The sequence below is a fragment of the Helicoverpa zea genome, chromosome 10, assembly GCF_022581195.2.
Source record: "Helicoverpa zea isolate HzStark_Cry1AcR chromosome 10, ilHelZeax1.1, whole genome shotgun sequence".
Taxonomy (NCBI): Eukaryota; Metazoa; Arthropoda; class Insecta; order Lepidoptera; family Noctuidae; genus Helicoverpa; species Helicoverpa zea.
This window is the reverse complement of record NC_061461.1, coordinates 1,502,451-1,528,119: the sequence shown is the minus strand read 5'-3', so window position 1 is coordinate 1,528,119 and position 25,669 is coordinate 1,502,451. Positions and strand designations below refer to the sequence as shown.

At 37.6% G+C, this 25,669-nt stretch overlaps 1 protein-coding gene across 1 annotated transcript in view; it reads right to left on the bottom strand.

The window, feature by feature from the left end:
• The window catches only part of LOC124633815 (muscarinic acetylcholine receptor DM1), a 54,062-nt gene extending 38,765 nt beyond the window's left edge, over nucleotides 1-15,297 (bottom strand). Inside the window, exon 1 of the mRNA XM_047169166.1 lies at nucleotides 14,495-15,297. Within this exon, the coding sequence (XP_047025122.1) occupies nucleotides 14,495-15,228 (734 nt within the window). The 5' untranslated portion in view covers nucleotides 15,229-15,297. The remainder of the gene's footprint in view (nucleotides 1-14,494) is intronic.
• Between the last annotated feature and the right edge of the window lie 10,372 nt (nucleotides 15,298-25,669).

Below are 25,669 nucleotides of genomic sequence, written 5' to 3'. Positions count from 1 at the left end.
ATAAAACAACAACAGAGATAAATCCATATGCCACGTATAAAAAGACCATTTAGATCCATAAAGAACGCCGTTTAAATAAATCCAGGCTCAAAATCCCATCGGGCTAGCCTCTTCATCATTTGAGGATAAAAGTTGGTTGTGCCAGGCAGATTACCAGGAGAGCATAACGCTATTACACGTATGCAGGCCGAGGCTTAGACAAGACAAAGTGCGACACTTTGATCAATGTTGCTGACTGGAAGCAATGTAGGGGAATGGGTGAGGTTTTGTGTTGCAATGGGAATTATTACCTATTATAGACCCATTGAAAAAATAATTAAGAAATGTTTCTAATATAGTACACTTTGTGAATTGTGCATAAACTTATACGAACATGACGTCAATATTATTTAGGAAGAATATTGTATGAATATTTGAAAGTAAAACTATATCGGGTGTGTTGTTCACAATCACATTAAATCATATCGCATATACTTTATGATATTCTATGGCGAATTGTAAAAAAAATAACGTAGTCCATTCAGTGGTTTAACCACAGGAGTCATTTTTCGTTTTTATAATTTACAACATCATGTGTAAAGCAGAGATAAAGTTAGTAGTAGCGTATGTTTTGATCAGTTGACAGCTGTCAGTTTTCAAGGGAGAATTTCAGTTGTTTGTAATGACTGACTTTTATATGGTGTTCTAATTTTTGCACATTTTGATTCCATTTACTTTGTTTGAAAAATACATTTTTTTATTTTTACGTATTTTTCTTTTATCTTTGTGTTAATCGACATATATTAACCAGTTTATTAACGCATTTCATTTAATGTGATTATGAACGACACACCCGATATAACTCATTGCTTAAAAAACGACTTGACTGTAGTCCATGTCCATGGTCCATTTTTACATATATTTCTGAAGAGCAGCACAACATCTTAGCGGAAATGTCTACTTTGAAATTTATGATGAGATGTGGTTGAAGCAAAACGGTGCACTTATCAAAGTGGCGAAGAAACATTAGGAAGCTGTTCTGATGTACACTTGAGGGAAGTAAACTTGGGTCAGTCAGAAAACGTTGTCAATACTAAAAGCAAACTACGCTCATTAGTTCTATGAAAAACAAAACACGACGGCTTTTTTAATGCCACTCCATTTTGATTCACCCCAATCTGAACAAAAACATCCCCGTGTTATCTTCGAACTGTCTTGGTTTTCCCCAAACTTTCTAATTCACCCAAAAATATTCTCTTCACATACAAATCGTAGTTCCCAAGCGGGCAATGCGTATGATCGCGATTTCACGCACCCTTCGTCAAACGTCGACAAGCGAGTACAAAGGCGAACTCGCACAAAGGACGCGCGGCAGCCGAGCGAGTACTAGGCACTCATGACATTGTTGGAGATGGTATACAAGGACTATTAGTGTTAGATAAGACTGGAGTGCTAGATAGTTTGATGACGATCTTCTCAACTTGAGTTTTAAGATTTTGAGAGACATATGCAAATAAAATCAATGAGCAATGATACATTGTAGGACTGCATAATACTTTCAAGGTGATGAAGATGGTTGTGCGCAATGGATGGATTCGGGCTGCCCGGGATGGTTGACGCTCATTGGACAGGAATTACCTGATATGATGATGTTTTACTATTGCTATAAGTGAAGACTTGTCACCCCTGTTAACTAAACTTGTGTTATTCCTAGTTATTTTAGCTGTAAGTCTTCCATGTTACTACATAAATAAATAAATATAATATTCACAGTTAGCTACAAGGTATCATTTCAATATTCAGGTAGATTTGTTACATCGGGTTAATAATAATAAAAAAAATAGGGATGGACTTCCAGTCAAAATAAATGCAGCTGAGGATCAATTTCTCATAATATATTCTATGCCAGACATAGCCCTTATAAAGTAATCAGTATGGTTATTAAGCTTCTGAATAAATCTTGTAAGTAAACATTCTAGATTCTCAGAATTTTGTCTGGAGACAAACCTGAGATACAATTCTCAGAAACAAATGCAATCTTGTGTTACAAAGAAAATGAACGCTGAAAGAATTGTGGTTTGTGAGACAAAATAAAAGTATTTTCTTTACCAACCGCCAGTAAGTTGTCTGACTAGTGTCTGACATTCAAAGGAGATCTATTGTTTGTCTTCATCCTTATATTGTCAAATGCATTCGAAGAAATGTATGTTTGTGTCTAACATATAAAATGGCTGAATGAAGTTACGGGATTTGAAATGTTTTTTCATGTTGAGGCTACAGTTTGCAAACAATAAAAACTAACTTATAAAATTGATTTTTTCTGACATTTTTATTCAGTTTTAATCCCAGCTCAAAAACAAAATTCCGAACTGTATAGTACAGGCATTAACAACCGTTAATACCATTCTTAGTTTCAGTTTTCCAAACAAACTGCACAAAACATTTTAAAAATTTCCAATGAGCGAAGAAGAAAAGTTTGCGTTTCTTATATTTTTCTTATATTTACACGACGTTTCTCTTAGCGGGTTCGGATATTTGATTCGTGCCCTACTTTCCCGATATTCGGGCGAGCGAGAATTTTGAACCTGTCCAATTTTCAAGATATACGACTGAATAAAGTAGTTGCGTGCTGGCAATTTTGGCAAACGCTCGCAACCTAGCCACTTGTAGTGGTGAATGTACTGAAAAACTTAAAAGTATTTATTTGTAAATGTAAGTTACTACAAACAGAATACCTACAAACTTTAGGTACCATTATTTCAAACACAAAAAAAAACTAAATACTTTTACTTTTAGAAAATGTTTATCAATTACCTAACTTCATTATGCAATAAATTGAATGTAATAGTACATTCTATCCTTATAGGCAACTTTTTTCACTCCCGGATCAGAAGTAGCTATCTGTGTACCGAATTTCATTTAAATCAATTTGGTAATTTTTCAGTTCCTTTCGACTAGAAAGGATTATTTTTACATAAAACTTATTCCCACAAACCAGCACTTGATTCACTACATCTCAAACGAAACTTGTCCTCATAAAATAAAATATATGAAAATGTACCTTCAAGCGCTTGAATCGCTCAAGCAGCCGTGACTTAAGTCCTTTGAAGGCTTGTATCAAAGCGTATTGTGATGCACAATGAATAACAGGTCCTGTGACATTGCTTACAGCGCTTTGTGCTGGATTGTAGCTAGAAAGATCATTTTGTTTATTTTATTTTGATGGTGGTGGAAGTTTGCGTAAATGTTTTAGTTACATTTGAAACACTATAGACATTTAGTTTTTTCTTAATTTTTAGTTTTTAATAGATTCGTAATTTCTCCACCCAGAAAGAAAGGCGTACCGGAAGAAAGAACTACTATTAAAAACCCACCAATAGAAACCTCCTTCATTTTTAATACATTTTATCCAACGTTCAGTCTTCAAAACCATTTATTTAATTAACTTACAAGATAAGTAAGTAATAAGTCGTGGTGGCCTAGTGGGTAAAGAACCAACCTCTCAAGTATGAGGGCGCGGGTTCGATTCCAGGTCAGGCAAGTACCGATGCAACTTTTCTAAGTTTGTATGTACTTTCTAAGTATATCTTAGACACCAATGACTGTGTTTCGGATGGCACGTTGAACTGTAGGTCCCGGCTATCAATGAACATCCTTGACAGTCGTTACGGATAGTCAGAAGCCAGTAAGTCTGACACCAGTCTAACCAAGGAGTATCGGGTTGCCCGGGTAACTGGGTTGAGGAGTTCAGATAGGCAGTCGCTTCTTATAAAGCACTGGTACTTACTCAGCTGAATCCGGTTAGACTGAAAGCCGACTCCAACATAGTTGGGAAAAAGGCTCGGCTCGGCTTATAAAATAAGTGCTTTAATCTTCAAGTAAGTTTAAACTATGCTGAAACTGGGATATAATTTCAATTTCCTCACATATACTAACAATTCCAGAACACGGACAACAATATACGTTATTTGGTGAGAAGCACGCATGCATAATATAACTAGGTATATGTTCACACGTGCCACACTTGATGTTGCTAGGCTAATTTAATAATGTAGGCTTGCACGGTTCCAGAATATTCTATAGGATAAGAAGTAGTAGTATAAATACGGAAATTGGTGACAATTAATGGTTTACTTTTGCTTATAAACAGGGGAAAGAATTGGTTATATTTCAGCGCTTTTAAATGATTAAAAGTATTTGCAATGTCTGATTGTCCGCGGAGTTTACTTCCCGAACCTGGATAAATGGAAGCTTATAGGCTGATTCGTTTTGTACTTTTGCGTGAATGTGTAAAAACTGAATTCCATTCATCACACAATTACGAGTATATCGGGTGTGTCGTTCACAATCACATTAAATTCTATCGCATATACTTTATGATATTCTATGGCGAATTGTGAAAAAAATAACCTAATCCATTCAGTGGTTTAGCCACAGGAGTCATTTTTCGTTTTTATAATTTACAACATCATGTGTAAAGCAGAGATAAAGTTAGGAGTATCGAATGTTTTGATCAGTTGACAGCTGTCAGTTTTCAAGGGAGAATTCATAGATATAATATTACTAAACAAGATTGCGCACGCTCAAAATATATATTTACGAAAATGAACTCTATTCTAACGCAATAAGGTACTAAATTGGTTGCATAATACACAGAGGCAAATCCGAGCCGAGAGGGATAGTTCGAACGGAGGCTGTTTGTCTCTTTCTAACACCTTGCCAGCATAAAAAAATGTTGTGATCAAAAGTTTTGTCTTCCCAAAAACAATTGAATCACTTATATTTTTATCTTATTTTAACAATTGTAAGTCAACAAATTAATAACAATCGCATTAATTTATTCGTATTTATTATTAAAACATAAACAACATAAATTTTTATTTTGCTTTTTTTTATTTTCTAGCGGTAACCCTGAACATTCTTGGCGCGTAATCAGCATTTAAAATTTTGTTTATATTTTTTTTGTATTAAATCAATTTAAACTATTAAAATGGTGAAAAAGTGTTGCGTTTCTACTTGCAAAAGTAAATCCTATGGTGGTTGCAATATATCGTTCCACAGGTTAGCTAATAATAACATTTTCGTAAACCAAACAACTAGGGTGCCCATGAATTCTTGTAACGAGTCAAAATATGGGTGATGGATTTTAAAACTGTTGTACTATTGTTATAGCTTCCCAAAAAATGAAGAAAGGCGACATAAATGGCTCAGCAGTCTATATATGAAGTAGAAATACAAAAAAAACAGTCTTCACTTCGAATCTTCCTGCTTTTATACTGCTAATTTCCGCTAATTATTAAAAGCCTTTATTAGTATCTTAAGGTCACAAACTGCGTAAGTTAAAACTTCAATACTAATCTGTGTTTAATAATCTTAGCAAATTCGGATTTGTCTCACATAGCTTAATCTCATAGTCACCCTATTAGAAAGGGACAGACAGCCTCCGTACTAACTATTTCACTCGGCTCGTTTTTTGGGTTAATATGCGCAGTCCTGTTTACTAATATTATGTCTATGGGAGAATTACAGTTGTTTGTAATGACTGACTTTTATATGGTGTTCTAATTTTCGCACATTTTTATTCTATTTACTTTGTTTGAAAAATTCATTTTTTATTTTTAAGTATTTTTCTTTTTTCTTTGTGTTAATGGACATATATTAACCAGTATATTAACGCATTTCATTTAATGTGATTATGAACGACACACCCGATATTTATTTGCTGACCATAAAAAACTTGGTATTTTGAAATTCAACATTCGTTTGCCATCGTTAAGTTTTCCCACACACTACACCTCACAACGAGTGCTAACCAGAGTTTTCCTATAAACAAAACTGGATTATTCCGAAAGGCTAAATGAGTAACCAATCGATATTAACCAACAAGGAAATGCTTTTAAAGGTTAAGCAGTTAATCTGAGTTCCTCAGACAGGTGTGGAGCAGATCTACGTCTATCTTGAACCATTAATATCAATCTCGCTGTGATAGAATTGAAATTTATGGCGACTCATACGATGTCAGTTTGAGCAGAAATAAGGTCGTTTTGTGACAGTCCTGCAATTAATGGAGATGCTGAGTTTGAGAGTTGGTTGGTTAATAAATATGTTTGTGGGTCTTCGGATTTTAAAGTGGTTACTGTTGAGTTTGCTGTCTTAACAGTGTTTTGACGCCGCCCGTATAGAACCGAGCAATGTCACTTGGAAAACCGAACAGAAAATCCCCTACTGTGCTATATGCTAATAGCGCTGAAAATTAGATGAGCGTGGTGAATGAAAAAAATAATAAATCTGTCTTTTTTCAGATAAATCTAAAATAATGGTACGTATTTTATTTTTTTGCCCACTATCATACATATAACAACGAAGATACAATCCTACAACACAGTTGAATTTTGTGTAACGTCAATTTTAGGTAAAGCATAGGTAATATTATATTCATCCCGTGTAGTTCTACCTCTATACCCGAAATCTTTTCTCAGGTTTCAATGTCTAATAGTTACAACATTTCTCCGAGAAATCGAAACAGAGGTACATTTTCCTCTTAATTCCTTACATCACAAGGATAAGTTTCAATTTGCTCTTCGAGAATCACAACACCGATTACTCAAAGCATATCAATGTATCGACGTGTTAATAACAGTACGATTACCGAAACTGATTGATTACCAGTTCCGAGCGAGTACCTGCGCACGCTTTGTGTTAAATCGCTTGAGACCCGATCAACTATGACTGGTAATTAGATAATCTAATCTATACTTAGCAATATTATAAAGCTCAAGAGCTTGTTTGTTTGAACGTGCTAATGGCAGGAACCACTAACCCGATTTGGAAAAATCTATTAGTGTTAGATTTTTGGTTAGAGAGAGATATATTGAACATAAAGTATTTATTTTAAGCTGTAATATTATCTAACTAGCTGTTGCCCGCGACTTCGTCTGCGTGGGCAATTTGGAATTGTCAAAATACTACTTATGCCGTAGCGTAGGTGTATTCTTTTACATAACAATATAATTAGGATTACCACTTAGCAGCAGCACGGGTTGATCAATCAAGGTGGTGTCGACGGTGTGTGACTATTTATCTAAACAAAAGAAGTAAAGTTTGTGACGTTGAGGAAATCTCTGGATCTAGTCAACCGATTTGGAAAATTATTACGTAATTCTCACATAAAACAAAGGTCTGACAAAGTTGTCATTTGTACATTTTCTGCAGCAGCTGCGACAAATCAGGAGCCAGAAAGTCTGTCAAATAGTTTTACTTACCACGGATAACGCGGTGTCTAGTTCACTGGGTTGAAGAGATCAGATAGGCACTCCAAGTAAACATTGGTACTCAAAAAGATTCGGTTTGACTGGAAGCCAACACCCACACAATTGAGGAATAGCTGGGTGGTTGATGACTGAGTCATCAGGCAAGCGCATAGTTTCACTACTTGTATTTTGGGGATTTTCTGTGCACTCACTCACTATGTTATGTTGGAATTCCACCGAAATGTTTGCATTAGTTCACGATCAGGTAAAGTATACGTCCGAGAGAGTAAGTCCAATTCGTGTGTTGGCACTTGAAGCCTGCAGTTCTTCCAAGATTTTCAAAATGTACGCTCGCAATTTGTCATTTCTTGGTGGAGCCAGCAGATCAGAAGAAACATAAGTGCTGTGTATACTGTGCGTCACTACTGCACAACGGTAAAATTTCGTCTTTATAAATAGCACAAACGTTCGCTCTCTTGCGGAGGACGTTTAAATACCATATTATGTGTCACACGTAGGTAAACAGGACAACAGTATATTATCATCGAACCGCTTTCAAAGATCTGATGAGCGAACAGACCAGAACCAGAAGAAAAAAAAAGACACATATATTTGCAAACAAATTGAAAAAACTTCTCCTAAGCAAATGCTACTATAGCGTCAAAGAATACCTTGACGATAAAAAGATAGTCGAATGAATAACTTGTGTTTTCCTAATCTACTATTGCATCTACTACTGTAATTAGACTTTCTAGCCTTCTTTTGCTGTGCCCTAACAGGGTCCATAATATGTACCTAGCTTTAAGCCCCTTGTAACATCTTTATAACTTTATGGTATGCAAATAAATATGAATATGAATATGAACTGACTTGATCGCCTCGAGAAAATCAGAGCTCTATGAAGCGATCATTCGCTTTGATTCCTACTGCTATTGTGGTTTCTGAAAATGTATTCAATTAACCAACGATGAATATAATTCTTAGCCAGCCGACTCTTTTGACTTCTCGAAAATCATAACGATGGTTTTTGTGCAATGCACAAACGGAAATTCGATATACTACACATTCGATATTCACACTTCTACAGAATTGATATTAAAAGGTTTGACAACGGGCTATAGTAGCGTAGTTAAACTAACTGAAACAATTTTAGTGATCCTTCAATAAAGTTAGAGAAGCGGGTGTGCATGATGAACATTAAGAGTTGGTAAATACGTGATGATGATGACCTAATTCATTACTATTCTAATTTGTTCATGTACCACAAAACTCAAGTTAAGGTGGAGAAAAGGATTACCAAGCTCCCAAAGGTCTGGGCATTTGAAACACGTTGCATGGCATCCTGGAAAGTTACGTAATTCTCAGCCATCAGTTTGAGCAGTGTGAGGGAGTGTCAGGCTTTGGCCCTAGTGGGCCTCACAGGGGTTTGCTGAATCTCCTCGAGGGGCGCGTGAAATAACGGGTCTCCCAGAAGCCGGAAGGTCGATGACCCACTCAAAACTAATCGCTCACGCCTACGGTGGCCGGGAGTCGTCTCTCGACATCCGGCTTTCGTGGTGTCTTACCGCAGTGGCTGGAATGAGAGTTGGGAATTTTCAGTCGCTCCGCCGCCTCATTCTTTGTCATCCCATTTCTTCTCGCTCCAGATCATGGTTTAAACCGGGGCCGGGTGCGATAGGTCGCACAGTCCGCACAGTGGTGAGATCCGGGCGCCACCTCCATGAGATCAGAGTTGGGAATGTATGTTTGCAAAAACTAATAGAACATTTAGCAAAAACACGTTTGATAGTAATTCTGTCTTAGTAACTGAATAATATAAATGATATAAACGTAGCTATATAAAAGATGTTTTTTAGACTCAGTCCGTGGGTCTGACTGTGACTGTTCGTAATTGTAAACGGTGTATTTGTGATATAATTCTTAGCTCGATGATTTGTGATCAGGAGTTGAAAGCAAGTATGTCTCTGGCCTGCGACGCGTAATTTGTACGTTTTCAGAACGAACGAACTCTTGTCTTCTGTTGACATCTTGTTGACATATTGTGACAGGTAGTTAGTTATTCCCATTGATGTTAATTTTAGAAGTGACACAATGTTTTCGGTCATATTTTGCCTACATTCTTTATTACTCAAAAAGTATATTAATAAGGACCTTCTATTTATATGTAAGTGAATTCAAAATAATGTAATATATTAAAACCAGGAACTTATTTTTAAGGATGTTTGAATATTAATTACAATGTTTTTTTTATAATAATAAAATCTTAGACTCGCAATGCACTTTCAATGTGATGCATGTTTGTTATTGGATGAGATGAATGGATATTCATGTTTATGAGAGGTATAGCTTATATTATGTCAGAACAACATATGTAGACTTTTTAAGAATGTGGGGAAGTTCATAATTTCTTCGGGACGTGGGTACCGCTTCCCATGGGAACTACTGCCCGCACCGGGATAAAATATACCCTATGTTACTCGTAGATAATGTAGCTTTCTAATGGTGAAAGAATTATAAAAATGTCCCTGATGATGCGCTGATATTTCTTGTAGTGTTTTTACAGTAGCAAAATACACAAGTTGTCATATATTTTTTTCTTGAAAGTAAGAACATACCATGACAAAGTGAAGTCTGTTTTCATTGATATTTTACCTACTACCAGTTTTATGGCACATCTGTTTCTGCATGATTTTCTTCATCTATAATTTTAGGATATCATTTCTTTAAATTCAGTTTTTTGCTCAAGTTACTTATAAAAGCGTTATTTTCTATGTAAAGATAGATAATAGGCCGATAAACTTACAAAGTTCAACATTCAAATATGTGTCATTATTGCACCCGCTGTTGCAGAAACGTTAACAGAAATTATCGTTCATTGCTCATCCCCCGTAGGTGATAGCGTGATAATATATATCCTATATGTTGAACAGGCTCCCAGGTAATATTCATGCAAAATTTGATTTAAATCTATGCAGTACTTTTCGAGTTCAGTGAGACCAAACATACAGACAAACAGACAAACAGACAAACAGACAAAAATTCTAAAAACTATATATTTGGGTTCAGAATCGATAATAGATCACCCCCCAAGTATTCTTTTTAAAAAATATTCAATGTACAGTTTTGACTTTCCTATCATTTTATTATATGTATAGATTACTAGCTGTTGCCCGCGACTTCGTCTGCGTGGGCAATTTGGAATTGTCAAAATACTACTTATGCCGTAGCGTAGGTGTATTCTTTTACATAACAATATAATTAGGATTACCACTTAGCAGCAGCACGGGTTGATCAATCAAGGTGGTGTCGACGGTGTGTGACTATTTATCTAAACAAAAGAAGTAAAGTTTGTGACGTTGAGGAAATCTCTGGATCTAGTCAACCGATTTGGAAAATTATTACGTAATTCTCACATAAAACAAAGGTCTGACAAAGTTGTCATTTGTACATTTTCTGCAGCAGCTGCGACAAATCAGGAGCCAGAAAGTCTGTCAAATAGTTTTACTTACCACGGATAACGCGGTGTCTAGTTCACTGGGTTGAAGAGATCAGATAGGCACTCCAAGTAAACATTGGTACTCAAAAAGATTCGGTTTGACTGGAAGCCAACACCCACACAATTGAGGAATAGCTGGGTGGTTGATGACTGAGTCATCAGGCAAGCGCATAGTTTCACTACTTGTATTTTGGGGATTTTCTGTGCACTCACTCACTATGTTATGTTGGAATTCCACCGAAATGTTTGCATTAGTTCACGATCAGGTAAAGTATACGTCCGAGAGAGTAAGTCCAATTCGTGTGTTGGCACTTGAAGCCTGCAGTTCTTCCAAGATTTTCAAAATGTACGCTCGCAATTTGTCATTTCTTGGTGGAGCCAGCAGATCAGAAGAAACATAAGTGCTGTGTATACTGTGCGTCACTACTGCACAACGGTAAAATTTCGTCTTTATAAATAGCACAAACGTTCGCTCTCTTGCGGAGGACGTTTAAATACCATATTATGTGTCACACGTAGGTAAACAGGACAACAGTATATTATCATCGAACCGCTTTCAAAGATCTGATGAGCGAACAGACCAGAACCAGAAGAAAAAAAAAGACACATATATTTGCAAACAAATTGAAAAAACTTCTCCTAAGCAAATGCTACTATAGCGTCAAAGAATACCTTGACGATAAAAAGATAGTCGAATGAATAACTTGTGTTTTCCTAATCTACTATTGCATCTACTACTGTAATTAGACTTTCTAGCCTTCTTTTGCTGTGCCCTAACAGGGTCCATAATATGTACCTAGCTTTAAGCCCCTTGTAACATCTTTATAACTTTATGGTATGCAAATAAATATGAATATGAATATGAACTGACTTGATCGCCTCGAGAAAATCAGAGCTCTATGAAGCGATCATTCGCTTTGATTCCTACTGCTATTGTGGTTTCTGAAAATGTATTCAATTAACCAACGATGAATATAATTCTTAGCCAGCCGACTCTTTTGACTTCTCGAAAATCATAACGATGGTTTTTGTGCAATGCACAAACGGAAATTCGATATACTACACATTCGATATTCACACTTCTACAGAATTGATATTAAAAGGTTTGACAACGGGCTATAGTAGCGTAGTTAAACTAACTGAAACAATTTTAGTGATCCTTCAATAAAGTTAGAGAAGCGGGTGTGCATGATGAACATTAAGAGTTGGTAAATACGTGATGATGATGACCTAATTCATTACTATTCTAATTTGTTCATGTACCACAAAACTCAAGTTAAGGTGGAGAAAAGGATTACCAAGCTCCCAAAGGTCTGGGCATTTGAAACACGTTGCATGGCATCCTGGAAAGTTACGTAATTCTCAGCCATCAGTTTGAGCAGTGTGAGGGAGTGTCAGGCTTTGGCCCTAGTGGGCCTCACAGGGGTTTGCTGAATCTCCTCGAGGGGCGCGTGAAATAACGGGTCTCCCAGAAGCCGGAAGGTCGATGACCCACTCAAAACTAATCGCTCACGCCTACGGTGGCCGGGAGTCGTCTCTCGACATCCGGCTTTCGTGGTGTCTTACCGCAGTGGCTGGAATGAGAGTTGGGAATTTTCAGTCGCTCCGCCGCCTCATTCTTTGTCATCCCATTTCTTCTCGCTCCAGATCATGGTTTAAACCGGGGCCGGGTGCGATAGGTCGCACAGTCCGCACAGTGGTGAGATCCGGGCGCCACCTCCATGAGATCAGAGTTGGGAATGTATGTTTGCAAAAACTAATAGAACATTTAGCAAAAACACGTTTGATAGTAATTCTGTCTTAGTAACTGAATAATATAAATGATATAAACGTAGCTATATAAAAGATGTTTTTTAGACTCAGTCCGTGGGTCTGACTGTGACTGTTCGTAATTGTAAACGGTGTATTTGTGATATAATTCTTAGCTCGATGATTTGTGATCAGGAGTTGAAAGCAAGTATGTCTCTGGCCTGCGACGCGTAATTTGTACGTTTTCAGAACGAACGAACTCTTGTCTTCTGTTGACATCTTGTTGACATATTGTGACAGGTAGTTAGTTATTCCCATTGATGTTAATTTTAGAAGTGACACAATGTTTTCGGTCATATTTTGCCTACATTCTTTATTACTCAAAAAGTATATTAATAAGGACCTTCTATTTATATGTAAGTGAATTCAAAATAATGTAATATATTAAAACCAGGAACTTATTTTTAAGGATGTTTGAATATTAATTACAATGTTTTTTTTATAATAATAAAATCTTAGACTCGCAATGCACTTTCAATGTGATGCATGTTTGTTATTGGATGAGATGAATGGATATTCATGTTTATGAGAGGTATAGCTTATATTATGTCAGAACAACATATGTAGACTTTTTAAGAATGTGGGGAAGTTCATAATTTCTTCGGGACGTGGGTACCGCTTCCCATGGGAACTACTGCCCGCACCGGGATAAAATATACCCTATGTTACTCGTAGATAATGTAGCTTTCTAATGGTGAAAGAATTATAAAAATGTCCCTGATGATGCGCTGATATTTCTTGTAGTGTTTTTACAGTAGCAAAATACACAAGTTGTCATATATTTTTTTCTTGAAAGTAAGAACATACCATGACAAAGTGAAGTCTGTTTTCATTGATATTTTACCTACTACCAGTTTTATGGCACATCTGTTTCTGCATGATTTTCTTCATCTATAATTTTAGGATATCATTTCTTTAAATTCAGTTTTTTGCTCAAGTTACTTATAAAAGCGTTATTTTCTATGTAAAGATAGATAATAGGCCGATAAACTTACAAAGTTCAACATTCAAATATGTGTCATTATTGCACCCGCTGTTGCAGAAACGTTAACAGAAATTATCGTTCATTGCTCATCCCCCGTAGGTGATAGCGTGATAATATATATCCTATATGTTGAACAGGCTCCCAGGTAATATTCATGCAAAATTTGATTTAAATCTATGCAGTACTTTTCGAGTTCAGTGAGACCAAACATACAGACAAACAGACAAACAGACAAACAGACAAAAATTCTAAAAACTATATATTTGGGTTCAGAATCGATAATAGATCACCCCCCAAGTATTCTTTTTAAAAAATATTCAATGTACAGTTTTGACTTTCCTATCATTTTATTATATGTATAGATTATGTTTATAATAGAATGGCATACACATAACATAAAATTAATACTATTATTTTAGAATTATAAATAGACCCAATATTGTATTCTACAGGCAACTCGCCAATTATGGAATTAGGGCTGAATTTAATAGACAATTTCTGTAAGTACGTTTTCATCAGGCACCGTTCCAACTGCAAGCATTATGCAGAAAACAACCTAATTACCTACCATTAAGATACACATTCCTGTAATGTATACTGCTTTAATTATTTTAATTATTTCTCTAATTTTACCATAGGTACTTATATGACAGATGCCCCAAAGAACTTACTTACATTCCATATTGCATTCTTTCTATCTGATTCGTCATATCACTACTACATATCATCAAAATTTCCTAGGAACTATTTCTCAGCTGGCTTTGGGGAATAACCATAAATATAGCGCACATCAAAATGTCGTTTGGAATACTACAAAATATGCAGTATGCAGGATATTTTAAAGGCACAATCTTTTCTAGAGACAAATATTTTCTGTTAGCAATATTTCCTCAGGGTTCATCTCGGTATTAACTCCGCGGATTTTTATGGCTAACTATAACTTAGTTGATAAGAAAATTAAATAGTAGAACTTACCTAGAATTAGATCTCTTAGAGGAATCGTGTTTCTTCCCTCCTTGCAGATTGGGCAGATCCTTCTGCCGTTTCTTGGTCTCCCTCCATATCCTGTAGTAGAGTATACACATGACAGTCACTGGCACATAGAACGCCGCGATGGCTGTCCCGAACGTAATGAACTGGTTCGTCTCTATGAACTGAATGTAACACTCGTGCGGCGGCACTTTCCTCTCGCCGTCGATGTACGGCCACGCGTAAATCCACGGCGGCCACAACAGCAAACTGAACCCCCAAGCTCCCCCTATCATCATCGTCGCCCTTCGTGTAGTCCTTTTAGCCCTATAGGTCAACGGCCGCGTCACACTGAAGTACCTATCGAAACTTATGATGAGCAAGTTGAGCACCGAGGCGTTCGACGCGAGGTAGTCCAGCGCGAGCCACGTATCGCACACGTGAGGCCCGAGAGGCCAGTAGCCGTAGATCGTGAACATGGTGTAGAGCGGCATCGAGATCAGGCCCACTGCGAAGTCAGCCACGGCGAGCGAGAACAAGAAGTAGTTGCTAATGGTCTGTAGCTGCTTGTCGATCTTGAAGCTGATCATGACCATGGAGTTGCCGACGACAGTGAGCACGGAGAGCACGCTGGCTATGATGGCGATGATGATCTTCTGCGCGAGGCTGTAGGGGCTGGTGGGCAGGTCGGGGCCGAGCGCCAGGTCAGTGAGGTTGGAGTCGTTGAGCGCGATGAGCATGCTGTCAACTGGGCGAACCGCCGCCCGCGCCGACACCCGCGCCCCGCCTCCAGCGGCGACCGAGCGCGCGCTCGCCTGCACACACAAACATACATGTTATACATAATGTACATCAATACATACAAGTAAATAGAATACGGGTGTCTATTTGTAGCGTAAAAGTAACAGACTTCATAATACACATGAACTTTCACGTCGTGGTAAAAACGTACCCTAAAACTGATACACCTTTATAGTAACTACATTCTCACGTAAAAATCTGATCTACTTTAGAGCTATATAGAGTATGCTACAAAATAAAAAATATACACCAAAGGATTCCGTGGATAAAATTAAACCCTTGTAAAATACAAGTAACGCTGCGGGGTCCACCTAGTCGTACACACACATACAAACTTGTCACATAACAATAGAAGGTCACACACACACGCACATAATGGCACGGGAAAATTGCTGAAGCGTGCAATTTGTGAGTGCAGGCCGAGGCTACAACTATTATGTTCCATCGCGATACTGTGGTACAGACAGCACACCAACCATGGAGAACAAAATAACTAGCGGAGATGTCATAACGCAAAATCTCCTAAGAAAGTTGCGCGCTAAAATGCGGACGAGCGAGGGACGAGGAAAGTTACTAGATGTACCCTTACACGCCTTCTATAGAACCTGCCCATTATTTTCAAAACAAAATCACTAATCAATTAAGATCAATCTTTTACAGATTGGTTTTAATTTATCAAGGATCCCAAACGCTTCGTTAGTTCTAGTAACTGATCATGCCTATCGTGAATTACATTGACCAGCAAGAAGGCGCCTAATCTACCTTCTTTAATGCATCTCCGCTATCTGTCTTTTCAACGTGACATCAACCTACCTCAATTTGTCTTTTTTCAATAGATTTTCAACCTTATTACAATATCATCCTCCTGCCCTTATCCCAATTTTATTTGGGGTCGGCGCAGCATGTTTTCTTCTTCCATACTCTTCTATCTGCCGTCATCTCACAAGTAACATTCTTTCTTACCATATCTACTTTCACACAATCCATCCATCGTTTCTTTGGTCTTCCTCTTCCACTATATCCGTCCACGTTCATACTCATCACCTTCCTCACAACATGACTCTCATCCCTCCGCATCACATGCCCATACCACGACAGCCGGTTTCCACGCAGTTTTTCTGATACCGGCGCTACTTTCAAACTTCCTCTTATATACTCATTCCTCACTCTATCCATTCGCGTAACTCCACACATACCTCTTAACATTCTCATCTCTGCCGCATGCAATTGTCTTTCATTCGTCGCTTTTGTGGGCCAGCACTCTGATCCATACAAGACAGCAGGCCTGACCATACTCTTGTAAATTTTCCCCTTAACTTTAAGGGGAATACGAGGGTCACAAGTTGTTCCCGTTACCTGCCGCCATTTCATCCATCCTGCGTTAATTCTGTGCGTAACTGTCCGATCTATTTCGCCATCGCCCTGAATAAGCGAACCGAGATACCGGAAATCGGAGCAGACTGGAAGAAGTGCGTTATCCAGCGCTATGGCTTCAGGACTGGAGAGACCGCCGAAATCGCAGAACATATATTCGGTCTTGGTTCTCCTGATTTTTAAGCCAACATTCTCCAGTCTCTGTTGCCAACTCCCCAATCTGCTCTGGATCTCAGGTCCGTCTTCACTAACCAGGACGATGTCGTCGGCAAACAGCATGCACCAGGGTGCCTCCTCCTGTATGTCCGCCGTCAAGGCGTCCATAATAAGCAGGAAGAGGTAAGGACTTAAAGCAGACCCTTGGTGCAGGCCCACAGCCACACTGAACTGGTCAGTATTGCCGGCCGACGATCGGACATACGTACAGGACTGCCTGTACATCGCACGAACTAACTCCACATACTTCCCAGGCACACCTTTCTCTTTCATGGCCCACCATAACACTTCCCGAGGCACCCTATCATACGCTTTCTCAAGGTCAATGAACACCATGTGCAGATTCCTGTGCACACGTCTGTACTTCTCGCACAATTGGCGAAGTGCGAAGATGGCGTCCATTGTTCCTCGACCTGGCATAAACCCAAATTGGTTTTGGGTAATTTCACTCTCTTCTCGCACTCTTTTCTCTATCACTTTCTCCCATACCTTCATAGTATGCGACATGAGCTTTATCCCCCTATAGTTGCCGCAATCTTGCACATCCCCTTTATTCTTGAAGATGGGCACTAGCGAACTACTGCACCATTCTTGCGGGATGACTTCTTCATGCAGCAACTTATTGAAGAATAAAGTCAGCCACATACATCCGTTCTTCTTTAACACCTTCCACACCTCAGCTGGTATATCATCAGGGCCCAAGGCCTTTCCATTCTTCATACTTCCAAGTGCTCTTTCTACCTCATCCATGCTAATTTCTCTTACCAATCCCTTATTTACTTGTGCCTCTTGGAGTATTCCATTCCAAACATTCTCTTCATTCATAAGCTTTTCAAAATAAACCTTCCATCTCTCTTTTATTTCTTCATCATTACACAAAACCTTGCCAGACTCATCTTTTATGCATTTTATGTAGGTTATGTCCCTCGATCGTCTCTCTCTCTCTTTCGTAATTCGGTAGAGCTCTTTTTGGCCTCTTGGACTGTCCAGGGAGTTGTACAACCTCTCCTGCGCCTTAGCTCTGGCAACTGCTACCGCCTTCTTTGCTTTTCTCTTCCATTCCATGTATATTCTCTTTCTGTCATCCTTCAGACTTGCATTCGCTATTTCAACATTCTGCCATTCTTTGAATGCTACTTTCTTTTCTTTCAAAACCTTTTGTACTTCATCATTCCACCACCATGTATCTCTATCTATCAAACCTTTTCCTCTCGACTCTCCGCACACGTCTTTTGCGACTTCCCTTATATGGCTTGCCATTTCACTCCAACATTCATTCACACATCTACCTTCCATCTCCTTCATTTCTGTCATTTTTTCCACAACCTGACCCCTTACTCAACCTTATTACAATAGTAGAAGGTTAATGTTCGATTGGTAAAATTTGACATTTGGTTCTCCATTGAACAATATTGTGCGTGGGTCAGTATGTGTATCACACAGTTAATGGTATGTAAGTGAGCGTAATGGCGATTTAACCAAGTGCTTGAAAATAACTTCCTGAAAGATTGGAGTTATGCCCAATTCGTCATTTTAGTGATTTGGCATCCATAAAAAACGTGTCCCGATTTGTCATTCGATAAAATATTTTATTTTGTTTAGTCTCAATTCGTCATCCGTACTTTATTTTGTAAAAAGTACTGTCAACAAGAAAAGCTTTACACAACGCACGGCCAAAATCAAAATACCAGGATCGCATAAATCAGATGAGTAATATACTTACCAATCAACGAGTGTCCATGGAACTGTCCACCATGTACTAGGACCGCATAACTTACAGGAGTATAGCAGTCAAGAGTGTCACGATTTTACGATATATAAAATCTATACATATAATAAAATGATAGGAAAGTCAAAACTGTACATTGAATATTTTTTAAAAAGAATACTTGGGGGGTGATCTATTATCGATTCTGAACCCAAATATATAGTTTTTAGAATTTTTGTCTGTTTGTCTGTTTGTCTGTTTGTCTGTATGTTTGGTCTCACTGAACTCGAAAAGTACTGCATAGATTTAAATCAAATTTTGCATGAATATTACCTGGGAGCCTGTTCAACATATAGGATATATATTATCACGCTATCACCTACGGGGGATGAGCAATGAACGATAATTTCTGTTAACGTTTCTGCAACAGCGGGTGCAATAATGACACATATTTGAATGTTGAACTTTGTAAGTTTATCGGCCTATTATCTATCTTTACATAGAAAATAACGCTTTTATAAGTAACTTGAGCAAAAAACTGAATTTAAAGAAATGATATCCTAAAATTATAGATGAAGAAAATCATGCAGAAACAGATGTGCCATAAAACTGGTAGTAGGTAAAATATCAATGAAAACAGACTTCACTTTGTCATGGTATGTTCTTACTTTCAAGAAAAAAATATATGACAACTTGTGTATTTTGCTACTGTAAAAACACTACAAGAAATATCAGCGCATCATCAGGGACATTTTTATAATTCTTTCACCATTAGAAAGCTACATTATCTACGAGTAACATAGGGTATATTTTATCCCGGTGCGGGCAGTAGTTCCCATGGGAAGCGGTACCCACGTCCCGAAGAAATTATGAACTTCCCCACATTCTTAAAAAGTCTACATATGTTGTTCTGACATAATATAAGCTATACCTCTCATAAACATGAATATCCATTCATCTCATCCAATAACAAACATGCATCACATTGAAAGTGCATTGCGAGTCTAAGATTTTATTATTATAAAAAAAACATTGTAATTAATATTCAAACATCCTTAAAAATAAGTTCCTGGTTTTAATATATTACATTATTTTGAATTCACTTACATATAAATAGAAGGTCCTTATTAATATACTTTTTGAGTAATAAAGAATGTAGGCAAAATATGACCGAAAACATTGTGTCACTTCTAAAATTAACATCAATGGGAATAACTAACTACCTGTCACAATATGTCAACAAGATGTCAACAGAAGACAAGAGTTCGTTCGTTCTGAAAACGTACAAATTACGCGTCGCAGGCCAGAGACATACTTGCTTTCAACTCCTGATCACAAATCATCGAGCTAAGAATTATATCACAAATACACCGTTTACAATTACGAACAGTCACAGTCAGACCCACGGACTGAGTCTAAAAAACATCTTTTATATAGCTACGTTTATATCATTTATATTATTCAGTTACTAAGACAGAATTACTATCAAACGTGTTTTTGCTAAATGTTCTATTAGTTTTTGCAAACATACATTCCCAACTCTGATCTCATGGAGGTGGCGCCCGGATCTCACCACTGTGCGGACTGTGCGACCTATCGCACCCGGCCCCGGTTTAAACCATGATCTGGAGCGAGAAGAAATGGGATGACAAAGAATGAGGCGGCGGAGCGACTGAAAATTCCCAACTCTCATTCCAGCCACTGCGGTAAGACACCACGAAAGCCGGATGTCGAGAGACGACTCCCGGCCACCGTAGGCGTGAGCGATTAGTTTTGAGTGGGTCATCGACCTTCCGGCTTCTGGGAGACCCGTTATTTCACGCGCCCCTCGAGGAGATTCAGCAAACCCCTGTGAGGCCCACTAGGGCCAAAGCCTGACACTCCCTCACACTGCTCAAACTGATGGCTGAGAATTACGTAACTTTCCAGGATGCCATGCAACGTGTTTCAAATGCCCAGACCTTTGGGAGCTTGGTAATCCTTTTCTCCACCTTAACTTGAGTTTTGTGGTACATGAACAAATTAGAATAGTAATGAATTAGGTCATCATCATCACGTATTTACCAACTCTTAATGTTCATCATGCACACCCGCTTCTCTAACTTTATTGAAGGATCACTAAAATTGTTTCAGTTAGTTTAACTACGCTACTATAGCCCGTTGTCAAACCTTTTAATATCAATTCTGTAGAAGTGTGAATATCGAATGTGTAGTATATCGAATTTCCGTTTGTGCATTGCACAAAAACCATCGTTATGATTTTCGAGAAGTCAAAAGAGTCGGCTGGCTAAGAATTATATTCATCGTTGGTTAATTGAATACATTTTCAGAAACCACAATAGCAGTAGGAATCAAAGCGAATGATCGCTTCATAGAGCTCTGATTTTCTCGAGGCGATCAAGTCAGTTCATATTCATATTCATATTTATTTGCATACCATAAAGTTATAAAGATGTTACAAGGGGCTTAAAGCTAGGTACATATTATGGACCCTGTTAGGGCACAGCAAAAGAAGGCTAGAAAGTCTAATTACAGTAGTAGATGCAATAGTAGATTAGGAAAACACAAGTTATTCATTCGACTATCTTTTTATCGTCAAGGTATTCTTTGACGCTATAGTAGCATTTGCTTAGGAGAAGTTTTTTCAATTTGTTTGCAAATATATGTGTCTTTTTTTTTCTTCTGGTTCTGGTCTGTTCGCTCATCAGATCTTTGAAAGCGGTTCGATGATAATATACTGTTGTCCTGTTTACCTACGTGTGACACATAATATGGTATTTAAACGTCCTCCGCAAGAGAGCGAACGTTTGTGCTATTTATAAAGACGAAATTTTACCGTTGTGCAGTAGTGACGCACAGTATACACAGCACTTATGTTTCTTCTGATCTGCTGGCTCCACCAAGAAATGACAAATTGCGAGCGTACATTTTGAAAATCTTGGAAGAACTGCAGGCTTCAAGTGCCAACACACGAATTGGACTTACTCTCTCGGACGTATACTTTACCTGATCGTGAACTAATGCAAACATTTCGGTGGAATTCCAACATAACATAGTGAGTGAGTGCACAGAAAATCCCCAAAATACAAGTAGTGAAACTATGCGCTTGCCTGATGACTCAGTCATCAACCACCCAGCTATTCCTCAATTGTGTGGGTGTTGGCTTCCAGTCAAACCGAATCTTTTTGAGTACCAATGTTTACTTGGAGTGCCTATCTGATCTCTTCAACCCAGTGAACTAGACACCGCGTTATCCGTGGTAAGTAAAACTATTTGACAGACTTTCTGGCTCCTGATTTGTCGCAGCTGCTGCAGAAAATGTACAAATGACAACTTTGTCAGACCTTTGTTTTATGTGAGAATTACGTAATAATTTTCCAAATCGGTTGACTAGATCCAGAGATTTCCTCAACGTCACAAACTTTACTTCTTTTGTTTAGATAAATAGTCACACACCGTCGACACCACCTTGATTGATCAACCCGTGCTGCTGCTAAGTGGTAATCCTAATTATATTGTTATGTAAAAGAATACACCTACGCTACGGCATAAGTAGTATTTTGACAATTCCAAATTGCCCACGCAGACGAAGTCGCGGGCAACAGCTAGTCAGGTAATAAAACAGAAGGCTTTTGTTTTCTAGAAAGAGACAAAATATAGAAGAAGGGGTAAAGTATGGTCCGGTTTCTATTGTTTTATGTTAGTAACTATTTACTATTATCGGTATTAGCAAAAAAACATGTGGTGTAAATGCATTATTCGTTGATTTTTGAGGTAGTAAAAATGAATACCAGAAAAACAGTAAATAGCACAATTTGTGACCAAAACTTAAGCACATTTAAATAAATAAAATAAAATAAATATATTTTCTTAATTGTGTATGGATGGTAATTGTCTATTTCACCACCACCCTTAGGTAGACTGGTAGAGAACGCCTAAGGCGTTAAGTCCGCCGTTGTACAATGTGCAAAAAGTATTTTAAATAAATAGTAAGAACAAGAAGTTTAAGAAGATAATTGAACTGAAACGTTCTGTTTATACGAACAAGGTCCAATAAAAAAAACTGCAGTATGTGCAACACAACTGCTGACTAGATTCAAATTGTTTTTGTTAATTAAAGATATTTATTTTCTTGTTTGTTAATATTTTTATGTATACAATCTCTTTGCTAGTTATGGGCTCCTGGTACTTTTGTTACCGGTACAAAAAGTATCGAGTCACATTTTCGGGTTTATAAAATGCCCATGTTGACGTCTTCACCTGTGTTTTAATTTAATGTTATTATTTTATTATATTTATATGAGAGTTATTAAAACCTCTACCTACATCGAAGATTTTCATTTAAAATTTCTTCTAACACTTTTATTTCTGACGGTACTCTGCTACGTGAAATTTTATGCGGGTGACGAAACGAAACTCAAAATAAAATATTAAATTATATATTTTGCTCGAATGACCAATTGGGATTTGGTGTATGGAAAAAATAGTTGGTGACCAATCGGTACTAATGACAAATTGGGAATAACTCAAAGATTGTAATCGGGGATTTTATGTTGAAGTGTCACTTACGATGTAATTTTAATACTAATTGGTACGTTTTAGAATTATTATTTTTTTTATAATGTAACCGAAATCTTTTTTTTTCAAGCAAAATTCAAGCCTCGAAAATAAAATAATTTGATGCAAATTAATCAATAGCAGAGTGCGTAAACATTTTACCATTTTTTGTCGCCGTGTAAGTACTTCATAACACATTTTATACAAATACATAAGTAGCTTACTAAATTATATCTACTAAAGAAAAAATATGTTTAGTTTTACAAGTATAAAGTATAGAGAGATTACCACAGCACAGTTTCGGAGAGATCAATCACATTTTGACAAGCCAGGCATTATGATACCGCTGACCCAGTTAGCTGAACGTTTATATTCTCCATCACTTGAGCTGTGAATATATAGTGTAAAGGACGATTATAGAACACTTACTGTGGATTGCAATAATCTAACCATCCGTTCTTTTACGATTGAAAATTTAATTTTGACCTAAGCTTCATATAAATTATACAATTAAATCTGCAGTTAAAGAAAGGTTCACTTATCGGTCCCATGATTTTTATTTGTCACTACTATTTCCAGAGGTTCTATAGAACTTATTCCCGTAGTCTGATAAAAAGATACCTATGCCTATGGACATTTTAACTCTGTGTACGAAATTAGTTCAGTAGTTCTGGCTTGAAAGCCGGACAGAAATCTGAGTTATGTCAACTTTCTTCATGGTACATCTCAACAATTTACAAACCATGCTAGGTTTTTACCATAAAATATTGTTACGGTAAAGAAAATTCTCTAATATATAATTTACACATTCAGCTGAATTCAGCATTCGACCCCGACATGGTTGGGAAAACGCTCGGAAGATGATGCGGAGAGACACTTCAATATTTTTAAAAACACTCTTGATCAAACAAGTGTTAACTAGGTCAATAGTTCATACAAATTGGACTAACTTCAATTTGTTTGGGACAATTTTGTTTGAAACTAAACTATAAACAGACCTTGCAAAACAAAAGATTAGCATACAAAGGAATCCGTGTGAGATTTGAATCCGTTTACTGCTAACTAAATGAGAGTTTAGTTACAGTTGGAAATGCAAGAGTCCCTTTTAGACAATAATCAAACCTGACCATTCTGTATGAAATCATTAAATGACCCCAACCCCTGGACTATTTGGTCAACCTTCCTGGACAACTTTCTCTAGCCTATGTTCCTTCTAAGGTCCTTCGCGTAGCAGGGTTCGCGATATCCTATCGAAAAAATTCTGCATCCAGAAAAAACTAGTATCAGGATTTTCTCAAAACCATCTGACAGCCTCTAATGTGAAGTATATTGTTATCGTTACCCTCACAGTCATAGTGATTAAACACCTTTAATTACTTCGGCAACTGGCTATCGAATACATGATCCGATTTGCAGCATCCACATTTACAACTTCTGCACAACCAGTGACCAGAGATAAAGAATTAGATCAGAAACAGTCCGTTAGAATACAATTTCCATATATTCCCTTCTTTCCAGTTAATTTTATTGTAATAGGATTTATTCGATACACGTGGACGAGAACGACCTTAATTGGGACTGAAATGTTTTGTTCAGCTTGCTTTTAATCTATATTGATTTCGAAGTGTTAAAGTCTGTCTGTTTGTTACATTGTTGAGCTATGAACTTTGGAACAAATGATATATTTTGAGATTGCTGTCAGTTTTGGATTCAAATTGAGCTAAGATAGGTCAAAAATATGGGTACTAGTCTTATGAACACTAAAGTTTGTATGTACTTTTATACATCTACTAGCTGTTGCCCGCGACTTCGTCTGCGTGGGCAATTTGGAATTGTCAAAATACTACTTATGCCGTAGCGTAGGTGTATTCTTTTACATAACAATATAATTAGGATTACCACTTAGCAGCAGCACGGGTTGATCAATCAAGGTGGTGTCGACGGTGTGTGACTATTTATCTAAACAAAAGAAGTAAAGTTTGTGACGTTGAGGAAATCTCTGGATCTAGTCAACCGATTTGGAAAATTATTACGTAATTCTCACATAAAACAAAGGTCTGACAAAGTTGTCATTTGTACATTTTCTGCAGCAGCTGCGACAAATCAGGAGCCAGAAAGTCTGTCAAATAGTTTTACTTACCACGGATAACGCGGTGTCTAGTTCACTGGGTTGAAGAGATCAGATAGGCACTCCAAGTAAACATTGGTACTCAAAAAGATTCGGTTTGACTGGAAGCCAACACCCACACAATTGAGGAATAGCTGGGTGGTTGATGACTGAGTCATCAGGCAAGCGCATAGTTTCACTACTTGTATTTTGGGGATTTTCTGTGCACTCACTCACTATGTTATGTTGGAATTCCACCGAAATGTTTGCATTAGTTCACGATCAGGTAAAGTATACGTCCGAGAGAGTAAGTCCAATTCGTGTGTTGGCACTTGAAGCCTGCAGTTCTTCCAAGATTTTCAAAATGTACGCTCGCAATTTGTCATTTCTTGGTGGAGCCAGCAGATCAGAAGAAACA